This window comes from Diceros bicornis, chromosome 5 (genome assembly GCF_020826845.1).
Source record: "Diceros bicornis minor isolate mBicDic1 chromosome 5, mDicBic1.mat.cur, whole genome shotgun sequence".
Classification (NCBI taxonomy): Eukaryota; Metazoa; Chordata; class Mammalia; order Perissodactyla; family Rhinocerotidae; genus Diceros; species Diceros bicornis.
In genome coordinates, this window is record NC_080744.1 from 1,800,810 (window position 1) to 1,825,250 (window position 24,441).

The window sequence follows — 24,441 nt, forward strand, 5'->3', positions numbered from 1 at the left end:
TGAGGTGGACCAGAGTTACCAAGTTAGGAACGCTCTTGCTTTATTCTCCGTCATTTATGACCCAGGTAGCAAAACGGGCCAGAAATGGACCTCCCCCTAGAGTTGCCCCTTATCTTGCTGCTTCTTTGTGTTTAAGAGTAAAGGGTCTTGTTGGAAATACTTTTTCTCGAAAGAACAAGGGAACCTCACTAATTTGTGTATTGCTTGTAGGTCCTGAAGAATTCAACTATTTGATTTAAAACTGCTAAAACAATACCCACTTTTCAGATACACAAGGCCATATGGTATAGTACAAAAAATATATGCACGTTCTCCTGACTTTCATTTGACATTGACAATAAATTCAAACGTTTTCTGGCAGCATGAAGGGAGCAGTTTCTACTTTTTAACTAAGGAGTAAGTGGGCAGATCGCCCGCGTGCTCCACACGTCACTTTTCTTTGCTGCAAGACAAGGCGTTGGTTTAAATGACCCTAAGGTCCCAGCAAGCTGTCAACGCCTGTGAATCTATGCTTTTTTCCAATAATGTTAACATGTGGGTTTTTCCTTGTTTTTCATATTCTCTAAATTTTCTTTAGTGTGCATGTTTTGCTTTTTAATGTAAAATAGACCTTTAAAAGGAAAAGCAGAGACCAAATTGAAACATTTTGTCCTCTCTCAGGTCCTGGATTCTGTGCAGAAAAAGCATTTCTGTGCTGAACAATTACTTATTTCCTCTCTCGTGATGTTTCATCACTGATGAGAAAAGGCGCAGCGTTGACCCTGATTCGGTGTTTTGTTCTCGCAGTTGCAGTGCCTCCCTCAGCTGACCAGCGGCGTCCTTCCAGCTCTGGATAAGAAGAAGCACCACTGTCATCCCAAGAAGCTGGACTATCGCTTTCCAAACATCTAAGGAGCTTGGAGATTGATGATAAAAAAGCATTACTCGATAATTTGAAAAAATGAAACACACATTTGATTGAAATGACAATGTTGAAACATCATCAGGAGAAAACAGAAGTAACTAACTGGGGGCAGCCACTTGGCAGGATCTGAAGGGAGATTCGGAGGCAGACTTCCATGTGTGATGGTCGTGTCCAGGACAGCAGGGAAAAATGTGCTGGAATTTTCACTTGTGTTTTTGTTGTATCTAAGTAGCTGAGCTTATGGACAGAATATAAACTGTATCTAACTACTGCCCATACCTCCGGCACATTAGAGATGTGAAAAAGATTTGTGCTTCCATTGTACCATGTGCAACAAGTGACAAATGGATTCCAGAACACCCACATTTCCTTGGATCTCTGTTGCCTTGAGTCCTATCCCCTGCCTTTTCAGATTGTCTCAACATCATATTTGAGAATTTTAGTTCTTGAAATCAAAATGTTTAAATTCCGTTTCTTGCTTGCTCTCTTTTGATTTTTATATTTTAAAACATTTTTTGGAATATTTAAGAGTTGCTCGAAGTATTTAAAATCATGGATTATCATAAAAGTGTAGTTTATATGCTTACCTATTTAATGACATGGTTATAGACATTTCTTACATATGCTTTGTCTTTAGTAAAGGACGTGTCTTAGTCCTTTTGCTGGGAGATGGATTTACTCTAATCCATCTATGTGGGTCACCCAGTTCCCCTTGCAAACAGAGGCAAGAGGCTCGATGGCTGATCAAGGTGATCGAGGAGGAGAACAAGACCTACAGGCTTCGCACGAACTGGGCCTGTCAGCCTGAAAGTAATGAGCACTTCCCTCTGTCCAGCTCAGCCTCTGACCTGGAGACAGTGACAGGCAGGACTGCCTACAGTGATCTGGGTTTTGGAAGACACTGCTTGTGAGCTTTTACTTGGGTCATGAAAGACATTAGGTTGTAAATTGATGTTTTCCCTGAAATATCTTTTTACACTATATGTATGTATGTCTGTATGTGTATCTATAAACACACGCTCATGAATATATGTGTGTATATACCATCTTGACTAGAAGATAACAACTAATAAGAAAGTAGTCCAAAATGCTATTATTGAGGATTCCTAGCTTTGATCTGGCCTGTTGCTCCTATTCGGAAAGCTTTTTCCTGCCTGTTCCCTGGATACCAGGCAACATGGGGCTCGTGTCTGTCTCTTACAGCTCAATGCCACTTTGGCTGACGTGCTGCTATTTCTAGCAGTTCTCAGCCGTGGTTTCTGAAGTGGTACGTTACTGTATCTTCAAAACATTTCTCCTGCACTCTCAGTTTACTGCTATGTTGATTTTCTTCATGAGAGCATTTGACCCTGTCCACTCACTGCTAAGTAATCCACGAAATTCTGCCATCTGTTCAAAAATTCTGGCTCCCCCAGCCCGTTCAGGGATACTCTGTGGCTCCCTGATGTCTGCAGCTCCTTGCACAGAGCTGACAGTGGACTGAATACGAGTCCCAGGATTATCTGATTCTTGTTATGCAGCCTTGATTCAGATGACAAGGAAGGACATCCAACTTCCGTGAGTGGTTTACATTTTTTCCTTCTTAACCCAAAACAATGCACTTGACGAGGCAGATGACTATAACTGCCGAAATCCAGTAGTTTTACAGAAAACCATTCAGAACAGAAAAGTAGCTCCAGACTAAACTGTGGAGAATTGCTTGTCTCACCACACAGTAATCAAACCTGAGACAGAAGTGCTCATTTTTTCCTCAGGAATTCTATTAAATGTGTGCTTATGCTTAATTTAACCATATCTGTAACCCTTTCTTCAACACGGAATCACCAGTTTCACGAGACAGTTCTACATCCTCGTCTTTGTTTAATTTACCATTTTCTGATTTTTTAAATGACAGTGGCAACTATATTAGTAAATAGTGTACCATTTATGGTGTGTGCTATTTACATTAGCTGGTTTCTAAACACAAATAAAATTAATTTTTCTATCAGAATGTTGCATCATAGCAAGTGTTTATTTTAAAATTATTTCCACAGCTTAATGTTCCAACCAGCAGTTGAAATAATTCCAACAGCTTAATGTTCAAACCAAACACATAGAAGTCCACAAAAGTTGGGAAATAACAATAACAGAATCAGGGCCATTTCGAGCAGGTAAAAAGAAAGATCTGTTTTTATCTATTTATGATATTATCACTGCTTTCTAGATGTAAATTGAATTTTGTGTTTACATTTCTTTTTGATGTCCCTTGAGGACATAGGAAGTAGTAGCCAACATATATGAGGGAATAAAAATTAGTTTCTAATTGACAGGTTAAAATGTTCTGTTTAAAGCAGTTTTTTAATTTAAGCAAAGAGTAAGGAAAGCTGTGCTGGTCTTCATGACTGTTCCCTCTGTTCCATTGCAACCAGCAAAACTATGTGAATTCAGCCAAGTATTTATGTCTACTTTTAAAAAACTTTACACACAGAAAAAATTACACACAGAAAAAAACACCAGACTAAGCTTACAAAATAGACGTAGCCAGAAGCTATTCATTCAGAAACAGTGTATGTTATAAAGAACACAAGAATGCAGGATCATGCGACGTGTGCAAATCCTGAGAGCAATGTGAATCGTCAACCAGACTACTTTGCATACCTGACTCATTCATCAATGATCTGAAGTTTAGCTTTCATGTTTTCATAATTGTACATTTATAGTAACATGCTTCAATAACTTTCAAGTAAAATGTAACATAAATTAGTATTAAAATACAATAAAGAATATCTACATCAAGATATCTACATAGATATCTATATAAAATGAGGACGATATTAGCATTAAAATGCTACCTGATTTACATTTTTCTTAAATGATTTAATGTACATAAATTCTCACTTTCAACTTAGTAACTTTAATGAGTCACGTCTGAATATTTATTTTCTACATGATGGACTCTGCTTCTAAAATGTCATGATATGACCTCCATATAGTTTTATTGATGATTATATAATATTTGTTGCTGTTTAGGATCACCAATTTCAAATGATACTTCGAATTGAAATAAGACACTTATTGAATGTTATTATTTTACTTCAAATCTAATTTTAGTTCCAGGGAAGGCAGTGCTGTTTTAAAGAGTTGGACAAGGTTTTCTTTTTCTCTTATTCCAGGAAGATCACTTAACAACAAATACTTGAGGTTTCTGCAAAAAGAGAAAGGAAAAAAAGTTACTTCAGTTTGGCCTTTACTCATAGCATTAAAATAAACTTGATTTATTGACTTTTAGAAAAAATTACACACAGAATGTGTTTCTATCACCCTACACTTTCAAAATGACTTTAGAACAGTCATTTTAGAGCACAACTTTAAATGAATTCATGCTAGGAATGAAGCCAGACTTTGGACAGTTTAGTTCTACTGAATGACATCAATAATTCTAGCTGAACCCTTCCAAATACTAGATGTATATTATGGCACAGAAGTCCTTTGCATGTGAAATATAAAATATGAATCTTAATCCAGAAAGGGAAAAAAACTGGGCAAGTTCTTAAAGGAACTCAAGTGTCTATTAAAAGATGAAGCCTCAACTAATGTACAAGACAATCTGGTACTTTTTGTTCTAATGTTTAAAGTTTCCCAAACTTCCTGTGATACTGAGGGTCCTGGCAGAACATGGGGAAACGTAAAAGGGGGAGAGGACACCAACAGCAGTGCTTATCGAGAGCCGACTGCGCCAGGCACCAGGCTGGGTGCTTTGTGTAGATGCAACTTTTTAAAAAGATGCTCCCTAAAAAGTGCAATAAAACCACAACGTATTAAGAGTGAAAATTTTAACTGTTTTCAAGTAGTACAGATGAAAGTTAAGTCATTTTCTTAAATTACATTTTTCAGAACTAAGAAAAGATACCACCTCTCAACTGTTTTCACTTCTGATTACTCACCTGAACATCATGGTCAAGTCTCCCTTTGGGCACTGACCACCCACCTTAGATGATGCAAAGCAATGATGCCTTTGTCTGTGACATTCCCACATGAAATTATTTCCATTTCCAACACGGTTTTTTGTAAGTTTTCAAGTTGACTAAGTCTCTCCAAACAGGCATCCTCGATGTAATGACACTTGCATAGCCTTATTTTTTCCACATGCTGTAGGCCTTCTGGGGAAAACAAGTGGAGTTTAAGAATCCGCTGTAGCTTTAAGATGACCAATTGTCCGAATTTGCCCAGGACTATTCTGGTTTTAGGACTGAATGTGCCATGTCCTGGGGAGTCTCTTAGTCCCAGGAAAACTGGAACGATTAGTCAACCTACTAACCATACAAGGTTACAGGCTTACAGCACAGCCCACCACACAGGCTGTGCTGATGGACAAGGCCATTCTGTAATCAGAAGCCCATGCTCCGGAGGACAGAAACACCCGCATGGGCAGAAGCTGTGTGGGTATGATTACTCCTACATTATTGAGGGTTTCTCAATGATGGAAGTTTGACAAAGACAGCTTGATAAAGACAGCCTTGAATTTTAAGTCAATAAACCACAGAATAAAGGCATGTAGAGACAAGCTTAACGGGGGGAGAAAAGAGAGGAAGGTGTTTGTAATCCCTATTTGATTTAAAAATAAATATCACACACAGGAAGAAACAAACTGGATTGTACTGAAAAGGGCACAAAAGACACACCTATAACAGTGAGTCAACTGTGACAAAACGTCACCTCGAATTACGGCATTTCCCATAAGCAAAGGACTGGGTAGTTACCCATGTGATCAAACCCAATGTTCATGATACAGGAGTCGGTGGCATCGATCGCCTGAATCTTGTATTTGTCCAGAGGGCCTGTCGGGAGGTGGTTGTAGTCCTTCTGCCACCTCTCCTGGCCGCGGTAGCGCACCATGGCCCCACAGCGCAGCAGCCACTCGGACGCCGCCCTGTCGGGGCCGACATCCCTGATGCGTTCATGATCCACTCTGTTGGCCGGAGGACAAAAGCATTTAGGTTTTCCTGTAATCACTTGCTTCTTAACTAGATTCACCAAATACATACAGAATAGCAACAACTTTTCATTTCAAATCACTGCGGAGGGAGAGAAGGATATCAGTGAAATCCATGCAAAAAACATACGATGGCGCCACCCACTACTTTTTGTGCTTTTGTTTTTGTTTCCAAGTGAATTCTGTGGAGACAGGCTATTCTGATACGAGCTTATCAGGCAGACATGAGTCTTCATTGGTTTGCATGCAGCACGGTAGCTTGACACCAGGAGGTACTCAGTAACTGTGTGCTGAATGAGTGACTATACTTGGTTATCGTTTTTATTAATGGTAAAAGATTAAAGAGAGAATAATTTTGAACTTTTATCCAAATTAATGTCATTAAGCGATATTTATTAATGTCTACGTATGCCTTTTTCTCTAGTTAGCGGTATTAATGCTATACTAAACGAGGTTGGTTTCATTAGTTTTACAATATTTCTAAGCATGCCACCTACTCACTTTTTAAAAACTTGAGTTTCCTGGATAGTATTCAAAAGGCTAATTATATCCCTTAAGAAGCCATAGAATAATATATTCTGAAATCACATTTACTGAGCTTTTCTTATTATAAAAGTAATAAACATTCATTTTAGAAAACCTGAAAGCCATCGAAAGGACAAATAAGAAAAATTACTGAAATCCTGCACCCCAGACAGTCACAGTTCATAGTTTGTAATCTGTTTTTCTGGTCTTTATTCATTGCTTGTGTGTATGTTTTATTTGTTTGTTTTTAAACAAAATTAGGATCATACTGCACACATTGTACAAAAAATATCTGAAATACAAGAAATAACCAAATCAGCTACTGGGAGCTCATCAAGCTGCAACAATCCCCACGCTGCTTCACTTTGGTGGAGTAACTTACTTATTGAACACTGCGTTCAGCCAGCCCCAGAAGGGCCTGGAGTCACATGACCACGGGACTTTCTTTAAGCCACACAACTGCCGGGAAATGTTTCCAAACAGCATCCTGCGATCTAGACACACGACAGGATTCGTGTTAGGTCATCAGTTGCAATCCGAGCCCCACACGCACAGTAATACATGCCACACGTTCAGTCAACGCTCCTGTGCCATGAAGCTGCTGACTCACTTGTCCCTCAAGAGGTACTGGGCAAGTCACTCCTGTCTCTGTTTCTTGGTTTCTTTTGCTGCAAAAACGAGGGGCTGAACTGGACAGTCTCTATGGTTCCTTCCAGCCTTGATGTTAACGTTCCATTGTTCAGTCCACAACTGGAGTCAGCCTGCAGTGTTGCCACCTGGTGTCTGCTCGGGCAGCGCGCCTACAGGCTGAAACCAGCTCCACTCTCAATCTGCATTTCCAGCATCAACGTGACGAACAAAACCACCAGGGACAGTGAGTCGAGGTTAAGATGCTCACATGCAGAAAGAGGGAGGAGACATGGAGCAGACTCCCCAGGACAGGCTGCAGCAGTGTCACCACTACAGTCAGAGCACAGCCAGGGCAGCCGGAGAGACTGGGCAGGCAGGGCCACCTCTCCCACCCTGGGCGTTCTCGTCTGTAAGACGAGATGATTAGCTCAGACGATTTCCAGCTGTAAAAATCTAGAACCATGAGTTGAGAAAGTGATTTCTGAATTGGGTCTCCACCTGGTTTATCTCAATTTGAGTTTCTCTAGTAGTGTGCCCGGCGGGGGGAGACAAAGAGAAATGAAAGGTGGTCTCTGCCTTTGAGGAGCTGACAACGGAATTCAGGGTGCAGTGAGCTAAAACTCAAAACACATGATAGAACCCGATAAATACCTCAGAAGAGTTAACATAAAGACAGACCAGGGTTTCAACAGACAAAGATGCCAGGGAAAGGTCTGTCAGGGGATTAGCTGTGGCAGGAACATCTAAGGGTGTCATAGTTCAGTTTGGTCAGCACGTGGGGTCATGGGAAGAGAAGGCAGACAGTTTATACAGTCACGTCAGGAAGGGTCGGGCACCATCAGCCAGGGACGTGGACTGTCCTCTGCAGGCAGCTGGGAGTCACCGAGGTTTTAGCACAGAGCACTGGCAGTGTTGGAGCTGTGCTTCAGGAATATTACTCAGACAGCAGCATCAAGATCGAGGGTCCATAGAACAGGACAGAGGGACAGCCAACAAGGGCTTCAACTACATGTGGCCACGGGAAAAGCTGAGTGGGGAAGAACGGGATGACATTACAGAGGGCATTCCACAGGACTCAGTGAGGGACACATACGGGCAGGGCCGGAGGAGTTGAAGACAACACTAAGTTTTGGTCCTGGGACACTAGTAGACGGTGATGCCATTAACAGAAATCAGGGTTGTGGGTTTAGGTTCCCCCTCACCCCTAGTTTTTCATATTCTACATATGAAGTGTTGGCAGAACTTGTAACTGGGGATGACCAACAAATCATCAGAATCAGAGGCATAAAATGGTAAAGCTGGAAGGAACTCAGACCACCTAGACTAAACCTCTCACTTAGAGATGAGGAAACAGAAGCCCTGATATTAAGTAACTTGCTGACACCCTAAATCCTTTCTGGAACAAGGTGGGGTATTAATAAATGCATGTGTTTAAAAGGACTTGCCCAGTGTTTCATGCCTGATTGGTGACAGTGCTGAAATGCAAACCTAGTTTCTCTCCTACCAGTCCAGGGCTCTTTCCTCAGTCACTGGATGGTTCTAGAACTCAGGAAAAGAAGAGGACTAGCAAGAGGCCTGAGTGGGAACCGTCCTACAGCTGAGGAAGTGACCGAGGCTGCTGAGGGATGAGGTCTGAGGAAGGAACCTGGACTCACCTGCCTTCTCCATCAGCACCCTGCCTTCCTCACTGCACACCTCCCCAACTACTGCTCTCCCACTCTCGGCCCTTTCCAGCTTTCTGTTGGAGCTCTCTCTACCTGTGCCCACCTCTAACAGCTCCACTTCATTTGCACATCCGGGCTTTCCGGCTTCAATGCAGCCTGCTCCCTCTATTTACGGTCCCTTCCCACCCCGCCAATCCTGACTGTGGAAATCATACCCAATCTCAAGACCTTATTCAAATACGATCTCCATCCAGCTATCCATTCATTCACTCAATAAATATTTATTGAATGTCTGCTATGCTTAGTGCAAGAGACACAATGATAAGACGAAACAAAACAAAAACAAGACAAGGAGATACGGAGAAAAACATTCCCGTCCTCATAGAACATATAGCCTCGTGAAGAAGACAGACAACATATAAACAAACAAATAACATGGTGTGTTACTAGAGGGATGAACAAGTCTGCGAGAGCCTGGGGGGGAGGGGAAGGCTTCACATTAGAGGTGTCCTTTGAGATGGGTCTTAAATGACGATTAAGAGTTTCCAGTTGGGCAGAAAAAGAAAAGTATGCAGAACGACGGGAAGAGCAAGGATCACGTCTTATTCTTTCCATTGTTCTTAGCACCCGGAACAGTGCCATCTCCCTATGGAGACGGCATACACCCTGAGGCAAGAGTGTATTAAATATTTGCTAATTAATGGTCTTCAATAGTTGGTATATTTCCATGGAGAAAGGGAAAACCAGAGAAACTGTCACTGAGCAGGTAGATAGAGTGGTCTGAAAACTGAGGTACCTTCACTTGATTCATTTGGCCTACCCTAAAATTCAGCTGAAAGGAAAGGCCGAATTTACCCCAGCTGTGAGCTCTAAAAATACTATCATATTTAAAATAATTTAAACATAAAAATCAAATTTTTATTTGGCAATAAGGGTAAAAAAATAAATTGGTAGGTTTTTACATTCTCAACTGTGACTTTGCTAATTGGTTTCAGGAATTTCAGAGGAATTCAAGCAGCAGCCTCTGGGAATGCGTTCTACAGGGAAAGAGGAGACCTCTACTGGTGAGCTGGTGAATTTAGCTCTAAGGAATTAGAAGAAATCAGTTAAAAAGCAAGTTAAAAAATAACCGCTACTAAATTACTGCTGTGATAAATAACTCAGGAATTAAAATCATTAAAAAATAAAACCAAACTTCTTACTATCAGAACATGGCTTAGGGCCATAAGTTTGTAACAGATGTTTCTAAAAGTTGCAATTATGTTTGTGACTTAGACAGGGGCAGACCTCTAATGTGGGACCCAAAATAGGATATATACAGTGTGGTTTGAGTATCTGAGTGGTTTGATTGAGAGTTCTCCTGTTTGCACAAAAACATTAAAAAAAAAATTTTTAAGTGAAAGTTCTGATTTACATATTAAATGTAATTACTTAGGTAGGCTATTCAAAGTGATGGCTAACTTAGTGGTCAAAAAGACTGAACTAGCAAACTAGTTCTTGAGGGTGGTAAAAATGTGGAGAGAGGGGTGGGTGGTATCAGAATTGGGGAGATTTTTCCCAAATTACAGCCTGTCTCACTGCAAATCACCCATTATTGATGCCAATTCTTATTTCTGACGTGTGTAGAGTCTAATGAAATAGAACAGAATAATTCATTAGGAATTGGAAGTGAAGGTCACAAAGGCCATTCCTAGGCTGACATCACACGGCACTCGTTGAACTCATGTCCTACAGGTTCTGACACAGATGGAAGATGAACATGAATTCTCAACTGAGGAGGGTGGTATCATGAATACATAAATGTCTCCAGCCAAAGACACTGCAGGGCGTATGAGTGTAAGGTGGGCTCTTGATTTGAAATTACTGAATTGAAACAAATTAATGTATAGTCAGGCATTGCTTAACGACAGGGATACGAGAAACGCATTGTTAGGCAATTTCCTTGTTGTGCAAACATCATAAAGTGTACTTACACAAGCCTAGATGGTACAGCCTACTACACACCTAGGCTATATGGTACTAATCTTACGGGACCACTGCCATATAAGCAGTCCGTCGTTGACCGAAATGTCATTATGCAGTGCGTGACTGTACAAACCCAAGGGAGAGGGTAAGCAGAAAAAATTTTATTAAAAAGGCTTGTGTATTGTGAGTTCTCTCCCCTTGCTAAACTAAGAAGCACACACTCAAAATCACAGAGTAGTAAAAATGTCACTACTACAGGCCCAGGTGGCCCACGAAAGTCTGACCCTAGAAGTAAGTGTATCATTCTGTATTCAACCTAGTAACAAGTCAACTACATCCTGTGCAAACTAAAAAATAGCCGTCTCCACTACATAGCTAGCTTTAGAATGGTTAAAATGAAAAACAGTGACAATGAGGAGAAAGTGATCACTCAAACCTTGCTGGTGGGAATGTAAAGAGGTACAGCTACTTTAGAAAACAGTTTGGCAGTTTCCTACAAAACTAAACATGTGCTTAGCATATGACCCAGCAAGTGGACTCTCGGCATTTATCCCAGAGAAGCAGAAAACAGGTTCACACAAAAAGCTGTACACTAATGTTCACAGCAGCTGTATTCAAAATAGCTAAAAACTGGACACAACTCAGATGTCCTTTAGGGGGTGAATGGTTAAACATACCGTGGCACTGCCATACCATGGAATACTACTCAGCAGTAAGAAGGAATGAATTATCGATACATGCAACAATTTGGATGGATCTCAAGGGATTATGCTGAGTGAAAAAAGCCAATTCCCAAAAGTTATGTACCAAATAATTCTGTTCATATCACATTCTTGAAATGACACAATTTTAGAAAGGGAGAACAGACTGGGGAAGAGGGTGCCTTGCAGGAGGGAGGTGGTTATAGAAGGACAACGGGGGGGGGGGGGGGGGGGGGGGGGACGGGGGGGGGGCAGCGGGTGTGTGTGTGTGGGGGGGGATTCTTGTGAGGGAACCATGCTGCAGCTTGACTGCGGTGGTGGATAAAGCAATCCACACACATGGCAGAAACTATATAGAAGTAAATGCACACACAAATGTAACAGTGGGGAAATCAGAGTGAGATCAGTAGACTGGTCAATGTCAATTTCCTGGTTGTGACACTGTAACAGTTTTGCAAAGTGTTATCCCTGGGGGATACTGGGTGAAGGGTACACAGGATCCCTACTGTTTCTTACAACTGCATGGAAATTTACAACGACCTCAAAACAAAAAATTGAACTAAAAAAAGAACTATCTCGTTTTTTCATTTGTGATGGAACACGCAGGTAACATTCTACATTGTTTTCACAAATAAAGCAAAATATGTACAACTGTCGAGGAGTAAACCCATTTAAACATAACAAAAGCATTCATTTACGGAGAACTACCCCGTGCTAACCACCCGCGGAGCCTCATCTCCTGCAATCCCACACCAGCCCTACGGGGAGACACTGCCATTACTCCAGTTCCCAGAGGAGGGTCAGAGGCAAAGGGGTGAAGTGACTTCTCCAAGCCCCTGACTAACGACCGGAACCAAATTCAAACAAAGGCCTTCCAGCAAGAAAATGATACCATTCTATCTTTGTTCTGTTCAGCTGTCCTGACCCTAAAAGTTAAACTGCCATCAGCACAGAGAACGGTGTTGGTTCAACTGGCGCGGTGACAGAATCACCTAATTTCACACAGTTGGAAAGTCTCAGAGACTACACAGCCCACCTCCCTCATTTCACAGAGAAGGGAGCAGCGCTGAAGGGACCGGACAGGAGGGTCGCTGACCCCGGCCCGCACCGCATCTCGGCCCCGGATCTAAGACGAGGACACGGACTGGTAGGTGATGGCCGAGACCCAGCCGTCTGTCCCCTACGTGCTCCGCAGTCACAGGACCAGGAAGGACCGGAGCCCACAAAGTCCAGAGACTGCAGGCACCGGGGGTGGCGCGGGCGGGACAGCGCGCCCTGCAGCGGGCTCCGCGCCGGGCGGGGGCGGGGCCTCGAGCCAGGGGCGGGGCCTCGAGCCGGGGGCGGGGCCAGGGAGGCTGCTGGGCACGCCCAAACGAGAGTTTTCACCGTCATCACGCCCAGATTTCCTCCCGCGGCCCCGAGTCCGCTGCGCGGTAAAGGTCGAAGGCACGGGCCCGGCTTCGGCCAGCCCGGGGACAGGAGAGGGAAGGGCAGAGCGTCACCACCACCCCAGCCCCGCCCCGCTCGGGCCTCGCTCCCCGACTCACAGCGTCGCAGGGAGGGAGACAGCGAGCCAGCGTCTCCGCGTCGACTGCGGCGCGGCCTGCCCTTCGCCCTCCGCCGCGCGCGCCCATTGGTCACCGGCGGCGCCCCACGTGGGTGAAGGCGCGCGTCTGATTGGCTCCTGCGTGGGGGCGGGGCTCGAGAGCGCGGGGTCCGCAGAGTCGGGCTGACAGGGGAGGGGGCGCCGGCCATGGTGCCCGCGCTGCGCTACCTGGGCGGGGCCTGCGGGCGGGCCCGCGGGGGCTTCCCGGGGGCCTTCTTCGCGGGGTGCGGGCCGGCGCCGGGGGGGCCCTGGCTGCTGTTCCGCGGTGGCCGCAGGGCCAGCACCAGGTGAGTAGCCTTCGGCCCGCCCCGCCGCTCGCGCTGCTGCCTCCAGGTGCCTCGTGCGGGCCTGTGTCCCTATTCTCTCCCCCGCCCCTGTGTCCCTATTCCACCCCCAGCCCCTATTCCACCCCCAGCCCCTGTGCCTCTCCTCACCTCCGCCCCTGTTCCACCCCTGCCCCTGTGCCCCTGCTCACCCCCGCCCCTATTCCACCCCCCCGTGCCCCTGCTCACCCCCGTCCCTATTCCACCCCTGCCCCTGTGCCATTGCGCCCCTGCTCACCCCCGCCCCTATTCCACCCCCCCGTGCCCCTGCTCACCCCCGCCCCTGTTCCACCCCCCGGTGCCCCTGCTCACCCCCCCCATTCCACCCCTGCCCCTGTGCCCCTGCTCACCCCCGCCCCTACTCCACCCCCTGCCCCTGTGCCCCTGCTCACCCTCTGCCCAGGCGTGGGAGGAGGTGGCGTCTTGGGGAGCGCGGCTCGGCCCGCGACCCGGGGACTCCCTGCAGGACTCGTGGGTCGTGTCTGTGGGCCGGAGGAAAAGCGCGAGGGACGTAGTGTTAAGTGGAGGTCAGGGGCAGTTCTTCCCTCCCTTCCTGCCCGCTCTGGGCTGGTCACCGAGGCTCCTGAAGGCTCTGCGGTGACCAGGGTCTTAGTCTCTGCCGCGGGTGGTCGTTTGAGGATTAAACGTCCTCGCACACAGTAAGCACTCAGATGTGCCGTTTCTTAGCTGGCGTCTCTGGTGTCGCTTGGAAGATATGACTCTGGTCTTAAATCAGTCGGTTCTTGGCACACGCTGCATAGAGTTGCCCTGGGAGAAGCAGCTCGGTTGCCAATCAAAGCCTGCAGAATTCAGTGTCCTGTGATTTGAAGTTTGAAGGTCACATCGGAAACCACTGGTTTTCTCTGCTCTCTGTAGAGGGAATAGTTTATGCGAAGGCTTTAAGCTGGAAAGCTCTTGGCTATTAGGAGAACTAGAAGATGGACCAGCTTAGCAGAGCAGAGATTTGTGTGGAATGACACTGGAGAGAGGCTGCTTCACTGCAGGGTTTTTGTTTTAATTGCGCGTTGAATTTTATTCTAAGAGCATTGGGAGGCTTTTAAAGGGTTTTTAAGAGGTAAGTAAATGTTGATGTTTCAAAAGTTGACTCTGGCTGTTGTGCGTTAGTGGATTGGAAGGGGATTAGAGTGGGATAGGATTTGTGATTCATTGTGGGGGTTATGTAGGCAATTCTTTTGGAAAGGTTTTATTAAGGGAAGAAAAATAGGGTTGGTGAAGGTTTTGTTTATACTTTTTATTTTGAAATAATTATAGATATATAGGAAGTTGCAAAAAAAAAAACAGCCCCCTTGTACCCTTCCCCCAATTTATCCCAGTGATAACAGTTTACATAACTATAGTACAACATCAAAACCAGGAAATTGACATTGGTACAATCCACAGACCTTGTTCAGATTTCATCAGTTTTACATGCACTCCGTGTGTGTGTGTGTGTGTGTGTGTGTGTGTGTGTGTGTTTCCATGCAATTTAATCATATGTGTTAATTTACGTAACTAGCACCACAATTAAGAAACAGAAATGTTCCATCAAAACAAAGATATCCCTTGTGTTTCCTACCCCTTTATATTCACATTCTGTCTCTCCAACCTTTCTAAGCCTTGGCAACCAATAATCTATTTTCCCGCTCTATAATTTTGTCATCTTGAGAATGTTTTATAAGTGGAATCATACGTATGTAACCTTTTGAGATTGGCTTTTTTCACGCAGTATAATGTCCTGGAGATCCGTCCAAGGTGTTGCCTGTAGTGATAGTGGATTCCTTCTAACGGTGGAATAGTGTTCTGTGGTCTGGATTTATCACAGTTTGTTTAACCACTCACCAGTTGAAGGGACTCTGGGCCGTGTCCAGTTTTTGGCTATTATGAATAAAGCTGCTGTGAACATTTATGTACAGCTGTTGGTATGAACATAAGTTTTCATTTCTCTGGGATAAATGCCCAACAGTGCAGTTGCTAAGACATGTAGTAAGCACATGTTTATTTTTTAAGAAACTGCCGTACTCTTTTCCAGAGTGGCTGTGCTGTTTTACATTCCAACCAGCCAGGTGTGAGTGATCCAGTTGCTCCTCATTCTCCCCAGCATTTGGTGTCATCACTTTTTTTGTTTTAGCCATTCTGATGGGGTGTAGTGATATCTCGTTGTAGTTTTTAATTTGCATTTCCCTAGTAATTAGTGGTATTGAACACCTTGTAATGTGCTTATTTGCCGTCTATGTATCTCTCCTCTTTGATGAAATGTTTGTTCATATCTTTTGCTCATTTTCTAAATGGCTTGTTTGTTTTGAGAGTGTTTTTTTTTTTTTTTGAGAAAGATTGGCCCTAAGCTAACATCTGTTGCCAATCATCCTTTTTCTTTTTTCTCCCCAAAGCCCCAGTACATAGTTGTATATAACATAGTTGTAGGTCCTTCTAGTTCTTCTATGTGGGACACCACCTCAGCATGGCTTGATGAGTGGTGAGTAGGTCTGTGCCCAGGATCCAAACTGGCGAACCCTGGGCTGCTGAAGCGGAACCCGGGAACTTAACCGCTACACCACCAGGCCGGCCCCGAGAGTTCTTAATATATATTCTAGATGTGAGTCTTTTGTCAGATATGTAGTTTGCAAGTCTTTTCTCCCAATTTGTTGGTTGTCTTCTTATCCTCTTAACAGGGTCTTTTGCAGAGCAAAAGTTTTTAATTTTGATGGAGTCCAATTTATCAATTTTTTTTGTTTTATGGATCGTGCTTTTGATGTCAACTCGTTTCACCTAGCCCTAGATCCCAAAGATTTTCTCCTGTTTTCTTCTAAAAGTTTTATAGTGAATATTTGATGATATAAAAAATTTGTTAATTTTTTAGTTAGAATAATGGTATTGTGTGTGTGTAAGAGGCCTTTTAGAAATAACATATTGAAATATTTACAAATGATGTTTAGGATTTACATCAAAATAATGTAATATAGGAAGGGGTGAAATAGGTGGGGTGTAGAAGAAGCAGGATTGGCCATCTTCCTGTAAAACCGAGATGTGTCGACCACGAGATCAGTGCTAAAGGTCACCTTTTAAGCTTCTCATTGCAGAGTTAGACTGTGCACGCCCTTTCTAATTTTTCAAATGATTGTGTATTCAGGGTTTGTCATGGCTAAAACTGTGGTTCTGAACCCATTTCTGGACCACTTATTTCCCTATGTTTTGATGTTCTCACTGGCTGTTTCCTTCTCAGCAGAAAAAAAAAAATTATACATTCTTGCACACCAAGGCATTAACGACTTAATGGTAGTTTATCTTCAAGAATACTGCACTTGAATTTTAAAAGAATAGATGGTAGAGAAGAGTGTGACGCTTAACACGGAGTAATCGCTGATGCAGCCAGCCTGGGCAGAGTACCGTGCAGACTTATAGCAGCTTGGGTAACTAGTCACCCTGCCTACTGGGCGTAGCTGATTATATGACCCACTGGCAATGCGTGTAACTTTTAAAGGTTTCTTCGTTAGTATAAAGCTGAATAGCACAAAGCCCAATAAATATTTGATTTTAATGATAAATTAATAGTTTAATTGTCCATTGATGATGAAAATATGCATGTGAAGTTTGATGAGGTCTGTAAACATGCATTACTTTAAAGGTGACTTTCTCTTAAAGCTCATTTGATGTAGTCATTGTCGGTGGTGGAATTGTGGGGCTTGCCTCTGCCAGAGCACTCATCCTGCGGCATCCAGCACTTTCCATTGGTGTTCTGGAAAAGGAGAAAGATTTAGGTATGTATGCGTGATTTAGGCATGTATGCGTGATTTAGGCATGTATGTTTGATTTAGGCATGTATGTAATCAGTGTTGCTATTTGAGCTTAACCTGAGCACCTGCTCATTTTGTCAGTTCTGCATCATTGATGCCTAATGTTAATGTTAGTGTCTGAGTTGGGTTTCTCTAGAAAGCGGAGCCGGGGACTAGGACTTGGGTGTAAGTGATTTGTTTGAGGGGTTTTCTGAGGAGACAGGAGTGAGAGGATGGGGAGAGTCAACAGGGAAGGAAGAGGATGCATTATCAAGGTTGCTTCTGTGAACTTGATTCCAATGGGACCTCTGAGGAACTACCTAATGTTTCCCAAGATTGTGCTTATTTATCCATCAGCTTCTGTCTCTACTGGTTGAAGATTGTCCCTAGGGATGTTGAGTTCCCCCAACCCCCAAGCATTAGAAAAGGCCGTGGGCAGAATGCAGGGAGCTATAGTGGGCCCTTGAAGTGGTTTGCTGGTAGCGAGAGGTGAGTTTGTGCACCAAAGTTGTAGCTGAAACCAGAGATGGGCTGGAGGGATTTGACACGGACACCAGGGTTGACTACTAGAGGAGGCTACCAGTGCTCTCGCTGTAAGAACAAACTCAAGCAGAATTTTAAATAATGTGGTCTCTAATAGCTTCAACTATAAGTTTGTTCCGCCACTTCTTAGGTTTTGTATGAGTCATATCCTTTCTCTTACCCTGTTTCTCTCGTTCTGTAGCTGTTCACCAGACTGGACATAACAGTGGTGTCATACATAGTGGAATTTATTATAAACCTGAATCTCTGAAAGCTAAATTATGTGTGCAAGGCGCAGCCCTCATCTATGAGTACTGTAACCAAAAGGGAATTTCCTACAAGCAATGTGGCAAGGTATGGAATTTTTTAGGGCCTTGTCTTATTTGTAACTAGCATTTTCTCAGGGATGTTTAATGTTGTATTAAAAAAACCTGGTTTTTCTTTCTTTGTGTTTATGTAATTTGCAAAATCTGGACATTTCATATAAATGGAATCATGCAGTATGTTGTCCTTTGTGTCTGGCTTCTTTCACTTAGCATAACGTTTTCAAGGTTCATTCATCTTGTAGCATGCATCAGTACTTCATTCCTTTTTATATTGCATTGTAGAAGTATACCACATTTTGTTTATCCATTTAGCAGTTGATGAATTTGTGTTGTTTCCACTTTTTGGCTATTGTGGATAATGCTGTTGTGGACATTCACGTACAAGTTTTTGTATGGACCTATGTTTTCATTTCTCTCATTTATATAGCTAGGAGTGGAATTGCTGGGTCGTATAGTAACTCCATGTTAACATTTTTGTGTGTGTGTGTGTGTGAGGAAGATTAGCCCTGAACTAACATCCGTTGCCAATCGTCCTCTCTTTGCTGAGGAAGGTTGGCCCTGGGTTAACATCTGTGCCCATCTTCCTCTATTTTATACGTGGGATGCCTGACACAGCATGGCTTGATAAGTGGTGCATAGGTCCGCGCCCAGGATCCGAACCCGTGAACCCCGGGCCGCAGAAGCAAAGGGCGGGAACTTAACCACTACACCACCAGGCCGGCCCTCCATGTTAACATTTTGAGGAACTGCCAGACTGTTTTCCAAAGTGCCGCACTATTTTACATTCCCACCAGCAATTAATGGGGATTCCCGCATCTCCACATCCTCACCAGCACCTGTTATTATCTGTCTCTTTTATTTTCTCCAACCTAGTGGGTGTGAAGTGGTATCTCATTGTGGTTTTGATTTGCATTTCCCTAGTAATTAAGGATACTAAGCATCTTTTCATATACTCATTGGCCATTCATTTATCTTTGGAAAAATACCTATACAAATCTTTTGCCCATTTTAAAATTGGCTTATTTGTCTTTTTATTGTTGAGTTGTAGATGTTTTTTATGTATTCTGGATATAGTCCCTTATCAGCTATATGATACTTACTAAAATACCACTAAAATATTAAAATATTTTTTATTTTTAAAATAAAATAGTAGTAATAATGATATTTTAAATGTTAGTAAATATTTTCTCCCATTCTGTATTTCTCCCATTTTCTCCCATTCTGTATTTCTTTTTTACTTTCTTGATGGTGTCCTTTGAAGAACAGAAGCTTATAATTTTGTTGAAGTCTAGTTTATCTTTTTTTTTCTTTTGTTGCTTGTGCTTTTAGTGTCATATCTAAGAAATCATTGCCTAACCTTAGATCATGAAAATTTACTCCTATGTTTCTTCTAAGAATTTTATTATAGCCTTATCTCTGACATTTAGATCTATGATCACTTTTTTCCCCCCCAAATGAGTTGGTTTAATACTAGGTGGTACAGAATTTGGGGTAGAAGAAAGACTGAAGAGCAGACTTTGGCAGAATTCTGAGCTAGGTTTACTCTGACCTCATGCTAAGGTAGGAATGGCTGAATGAGAAGAACTAAAGGGGAGATGAGCCACTGTATGATTTTTTTTTTACTAAAGTTTATTCTTAAATGCACAACAGGCTCCCAGACAGCTTCATTCTAGCTATAGGTGGCAACAGATGTAATGGCAGGAAGTCCAGATGTTTCAACAGTAATGGAGTTAAGGATCACCATTGCCTCAGGCACAAGGAGCAGCTTACTTTTTGCCCAATTTCTTAGTTCCGATTGTGGTCGCGGGGGCCTTCCCCTTGGCTTTTGCTTTTAGCTCCTCCAGTTTCTTGTGCTGCTCTCTTTGTTCCTGCGTGAACGCCTTATCTTCCTGGTCCATTTCCTCGGCCTGCTTCTTGGGCTGCTTCATTACCACCTTTGCAGCTGGCCTGCCCCCCCTTCCTCAGACTCCGCCACCAGCAGCTGAGCTCCCCGCCCACCCCCTGCACCCGTACCTCCAGGGTGTGATCAGTTTTTAGTTAGTTTTGGTCTATGGTGTGAGGAAGGGGTCCAACTTCAGTCTTTTGCATGTGGATATCCAGTTGTCTCAGCACCATTTGTGGACGAGACTATTCTTTCTACATTGTTTTGGCACCTTTATCAAAAATCCGTTGAGCATAAATGTAAGACAGTGTGTTTAGGATTCTATTCCACTGCTGTATATCTATCCTTATGCCAGTACCACACTATCTTGATGACTGTAGCTCTGTTATTTTTTGAAATCAGGAAGTGTGAGTCCTCCAACTTTTTTCTTTTTTGAGATTGTTTTGGCTATTCTGGGTCCCTTGCAATTCCCTATTAATTTTAGGGTCAGTTGTCAGTTTCTCCAAAAAGGCAGCTGGGATTTTGATAGAGATTGTCTTGAATCTGTAGATCAATTTGGGGAGTATGGCCATCTTAACAGTATTAAATGTTGCAAACCATGAACATGGGATGTCTTTCCATTTATTTAGATCTTCTTTAATTTCTTTCAACAATGTTTTTTATTTTTCATTGTACAGGTCTTGCACTTCTTTTGTTATATTTGTTCCCTGGTATTTTATTCTTTTTGATGCTTTTGTGAGGGAATTGTTTTCTTAATTTCATTTTGGATTATTCATTGCTAATGTATAGAATATGGTTTATTTTTGTATATTGATCTTTTATCCTGCAGCCTTGCTGAACTTATTTCTTAGTCTAATAGTTTTCTGTGTGAATTCCTTAGCATTTTCTATATGCAGGATCATCTCATTTGCAAATAAGATAGTTCAACTTCTTTCTCAATTTGGAGGCCTTTTATATTTTTTTCTTGCCTAGTTTCCCTGGGTAGAAACTCTAATACAATGTTGAATAGAAGTAGTGAAAGTGGACATCTTTGTGTTGTTCCTGATTTTAGAGAGAGAGCATTCAATCTTTCACTGTTAAGTATGATAATAGCTTGGTTTTTTGTAGATGCCTTTTATCAGATTGAGGAAGTTCCTTTCTATTCCTAGTTTGTTGAGTGTTTTTTTTTTTTTTGGTGAGGAAGATTAGCCTTGAGCTAACATCTGTTGCCAAACCTCCTCTTTTTGCTGAGAAAACTGGCCCTGGGCCAACATCCGTGCTCATCTTTCTCCACTTTATATGGGACACCTGCCACAGCATGGCTTGATAAGCGGTGCATAGGTCCTGCCTGGGATCCGAACCTTTGAACCCCGGGCCGCTGAAGCGGAGCCTGCGAACTTAACCAGTACGTCACCGGGCTGGCCCCTGTTGAGTATTTTTTTATCATGAAAGGATGTTGGGTTTTCTCAAATGCCTTTTCCACTTGTATTGAGGCAATTGTGTAGTTTCTGTCCTTTATTCTGTTAACATGGTGTATTACATTAATTGACTTCTGGATGTTAACTTGATCTTGCAGTCCTACAATAAATCCCACTTGATCACAGTATATAATCCTTTTTATATGTTGTTGCATTCAGTATACTAGTATTTTGTTCAGGATTTTTGCATCAGTTTATATTGCACTAAATTCATAAGGGATATTGGTCTGTAGTTTTATTTTCTTTTGATATCTTTGTCTGGTTTGGGTATCAGGCTAATGCTGGCCTCATAGAATTAGTTAGGAAGTGTTCCCTTCTCTTCTGTTTTTTGGAAGAGTTTATGAAGAATTGGTAATAATTCTTCTTGAAACATTTGGTAGCGTGCATGTGTAAAAGCCCTTGGGCCTAAGCTTTTCTTTGTGGGAAATTTTAAAGTTACTAATTCAATCTCTTTACTTGTTATGGGTCTATTCAGATTTTCTTTTTCTTCTTGAGTCAGTTTTAGAAGTTTGTGTCTTTCTAAGAATTTGTCCAATTCATATAGGTTATCTAATTTGTTGGCATACTTTGTTCATAATATGCTCTTTTAAGTCTTCTCCATGTAATTTTTAAAAATAAAAGTTCATTGTTACCATTAAAGATGCTGTGAAGATTATTTTTAATGATGTGGGAAAATGGTCCTGACATAGTGTTGAGTGAAACAAGCAAGATATAAAACTGTATTTACAGTTTTTATGGTTGAGTTATGAGTTTTTTTTTTTTTATCCTTTAAGCCAAAGGAACCAGCCAACATCCACTAAACACCTTTGAGAAACATGCCAGGCACCATGCCTGCCTATAGGATGATTTTGAGCTCTGTAGAGCCTACTTCTTTCCGGAGCCCTGAATACTACTTCATATTCCCTCTTCAGATCAAATTGCATCATTGCTTTTAACCCATCTCAGCTCAGCTCCAGGTATTAACTTACATATTGCTGCTTCCAGGCCACGGTGGTGTCACTGTGACTTAATGACCTGAGTTTATGGCTTTTCTGGTTCCGTCACTTATTTGAGCTTTTGAATGTTCTGCCCCTCCCCCACATCTTTTTTCCCTCAAGTTTACAGTCCTTTTATTTATTTTTTATTTATTTTTTGTTGAGGTATAGTTGACATACAACATTTTATTAGTTTCAGGTATACAACATAATAATTCAATATTTGTATATATTGTGAAATGATCACCACAATAAGTCTAGTTAACATCCATCACCACACATAGTTAGAAAAAAATTTTTCTTTCTGGTGATGAAGGCTTTTAAGATTTCTCTTAGCAACTTTCAAAATATACAATACAGTATTATTAACTACAGTCACCATGCTGTACATTATATCCCCAGGACTTATTTATTTTATATTTGGAAGTTTGTGAAGAGTTCTTTATATATTCTGGATACTAGATCCTTATCAGCTGTATGATTTGCAGATATTTTCTTCCATTCAGTGGGTGATCTTTCCACTTTCTTGAAAGTGTTGTTTGATTTTACTTTTGTTTTTAAGATTAAATATTTATTGATGTAAATAACCTTTACACCTTGATTAAAAGCATTTCCTCACGGAGTTCTGTTGACTCCTTGCTGTGAAATAGTGGCTTGTGAATTTTAACTGCGAATGTCATCTGTGCTTTGCTTTGCTGGTGGCTGTTAAGTAAGGAAGAAACTACCTCCAGCAGGTACTTTCCCCAGAAATAAATAGAAAAAGAGTCTTGAGTACAGTTGATGAATGTACTGTTTTTTCTTCTGCAACAGAATGCATTAGTAAATACTTTGTAATGTACTTTATTCCAGGAAATAAAATAGATAGTTTTCTGTTAGTGATATCCCATTACACTGAATGTTGGCTATATTTCTGATGTACTGGTATTTCACATTCTTTTATAGAAATAAGAAGGCCATTCTGTTTTTTTCTGTTTTTTAAATGTAAAGACTAAGGAATCTGTGCTCCTCTCCCCTCTGGGACTGAGGCAGTGGTGGTCATAACACTGGCTTATGGCCAAGATACATGTGGCGACTGTGGCGGCAGAAGTGGAAATGGACTGCATCTCGCCTTTGGGGAATGTTTGTTTTAATGCAGTTTTCTTAAGATAGCTATTTGGTAGAGGAGGAAAATGAGGTCATGAAAAAAGGGAGAGGTAGATACATGAAGAAAAACCCAGCTTTTAAAAATCAACCTAATTTGAATCATACAATAATTTATGATTTTCTATTGGCTTTATCTTTCATAACTGATCATATGTTTACCTCTATACTTGTTCTTTATCTTTTATTTTTTTGAAGCTTATAGTAGCTATTGAACAAGAAGAAATTCCCAGACTTCAGGCCCTATATGAGAGGGGCCTGCAGAATGGTGTCCAGGGCCTGAGGCTGATCCAGCCGGAGGATATAAAAAAGAAGGAGCCATATTGTAGGGTAAGTGATTCACTAACCACATGCTCACGGGGATATTTTCATTTAGGGCTCACTCCTGTGACATGGAGGCTGAGGGTGAGTTTATAGGAGGCAAGAATCATAGAAACAGTTAGATAATCCTGTCACAGAAGCAGTGAGGTGACAGACACAAGAGGGCATTGCCACAAACTCTGGACACCTGGTTTCTTCTGTCCCTGTGAGAAAATAGCAGGTCTGAAGAATGTAAGCCAGGGCAAGAGGAGGTGTGAGATCATATGGCGTGTTGGGAAAGCCCTGAGTGGTGAGGTGTGGTTGGATCATAGGTGGGTGTGTAGGGAGAGATCATGGGTGGGACTGGAAAGGCAGGATTAGGCCTGCATAGAGGGACTAATATTCATACTAATAACTTTGAAGTTTATCCAGTGGGCGTGAGGAGCCGCTGAAAATTTTTGAGGAGGGTGGCTACAATATCTGATCTGTATTTAGGAAGATAAGGCTGGCATGAGTGTGAAGGGTGAGTTATAGAGTATCTTGCTTAAAACATGCTGTGGGGAAAAACAGATCTTTTATTCATGAAAGAGACATGAATAATAATATAACAGTTACTCTGCATGTCAAATTCCCTTGACAGCCTTTCAGAGGCTGTCAGTCCAACCCCCATTCCGCTGACTGTTCCAGTGAGTGGCTGTATCTCGTGTACCCTGTGCCCCACTGTTTTATTGACATTGTACAAGAGCTGGACTCCAAGTACTTGTCTTAGAGAGTGTGACC

At 42.3% G+C, this 24,441-nt stretch overlaps 3 protein-coding genes across 10 annotated transcripts in view; 2 read left to right on the forward strand and 1 right to left on the reverse strand.

Annotated features, from left to right (window-relative positions):
• The window catches only part of CDKL1 (cyclin dependent kinase like 1), a 45,701-nt gene extending 42,807 nt beyond the window's left edge, over positions 1-2,894 (forward strand). For both annotated transcript variants that reach the window (XM_058540605.1, XM_058540606.1), the window contains one exon: positions 787-2,894. In XM_058540605.1, coding sequence (XP_058396588.1) covers positions 787-891 — 105 coding nt within the window. In that variant the 3' untranslated portion in view covers positions 892-2,894. The remainder of the gene's footprint in view (positions 1-786) is intronic.
• DMAC2L (distal membrane arm assembly component 2 like) lies at positions 2,883-13,758 on the reverse strand. Of its 5 annotated transcripts, none has more exons than XM_058540611.1 (5): positions 7,012-7,143; positions 6,784-6,895; positions 5,644-5,852; positions 4,872-5,040; positions 2,883-4,088 (listed from the first exon to the last, which is right to left on the reverse strand). In XM_058540611.1, the coding sequence occupies exons 2-5, from the start codon at positions 6,885-6,887 to the stop codon at positions 3,974-3,976; spliced, it is 597 nt and encodes a 198-aa protein (XP_058396594.1). In that variant the 5' UTR covers positions 6,888-6,895; positions 7,012-7,143; the 3' UTR covers positions 2,883-3,973. The 5 variants fall into 5 exon arrangements, with proteins under 5 accessions (XP_058396594.1, XP_058396593.1, XP_058396592.1 ...); XM_058540610.1 differs by lacking the exon at positions 7,012-7,143 and adding an exon at positions 13,683-13,758 and having other exon boundaries at positions 2,884-4,088; positions 4,872-5,043; XM_058540609.1 differs by lacking the exon at positions 7,012-7,143 and adding an exon at positions 12,909-12,964 and having other exon boundaries at positions 2,885-4,088; positions 4,872-5,043.
• Positions 12,765-24,441, forward strand: part of L2HGDH (L-2-hydroxyglutarate dehydrogenase) — a 39,720-nt gene continuing 28,043 nt past the window's right edge. The window contains exons 1-4 of one of the 3 annotated variants that reach the window (XM_058540603.1): positions 12,765-13,254; positions 16,930-17,045; positions 17,785-17,936; positions 23,560-23,691. In XM_058540603.1, coding sequence (XP_058396586.1) covers positions 13,115-13,254; positions 16,930-17,045; positions 17,785-17,936; positions 23,560-23,691 — 540 coding nt within the window. In that variant the 5' untranslated portion in view covers positions 12,765-13,114. The remainder of the gene's footprint in view (positions 13,255-16,929; positions 17,046-17,784; positions 17,937-23,559; positions 23,692-24,441) is intronic. The other 2 variants (XM_058540604.1, XM_058540602.1) reach the window with 2 other exon arrangements.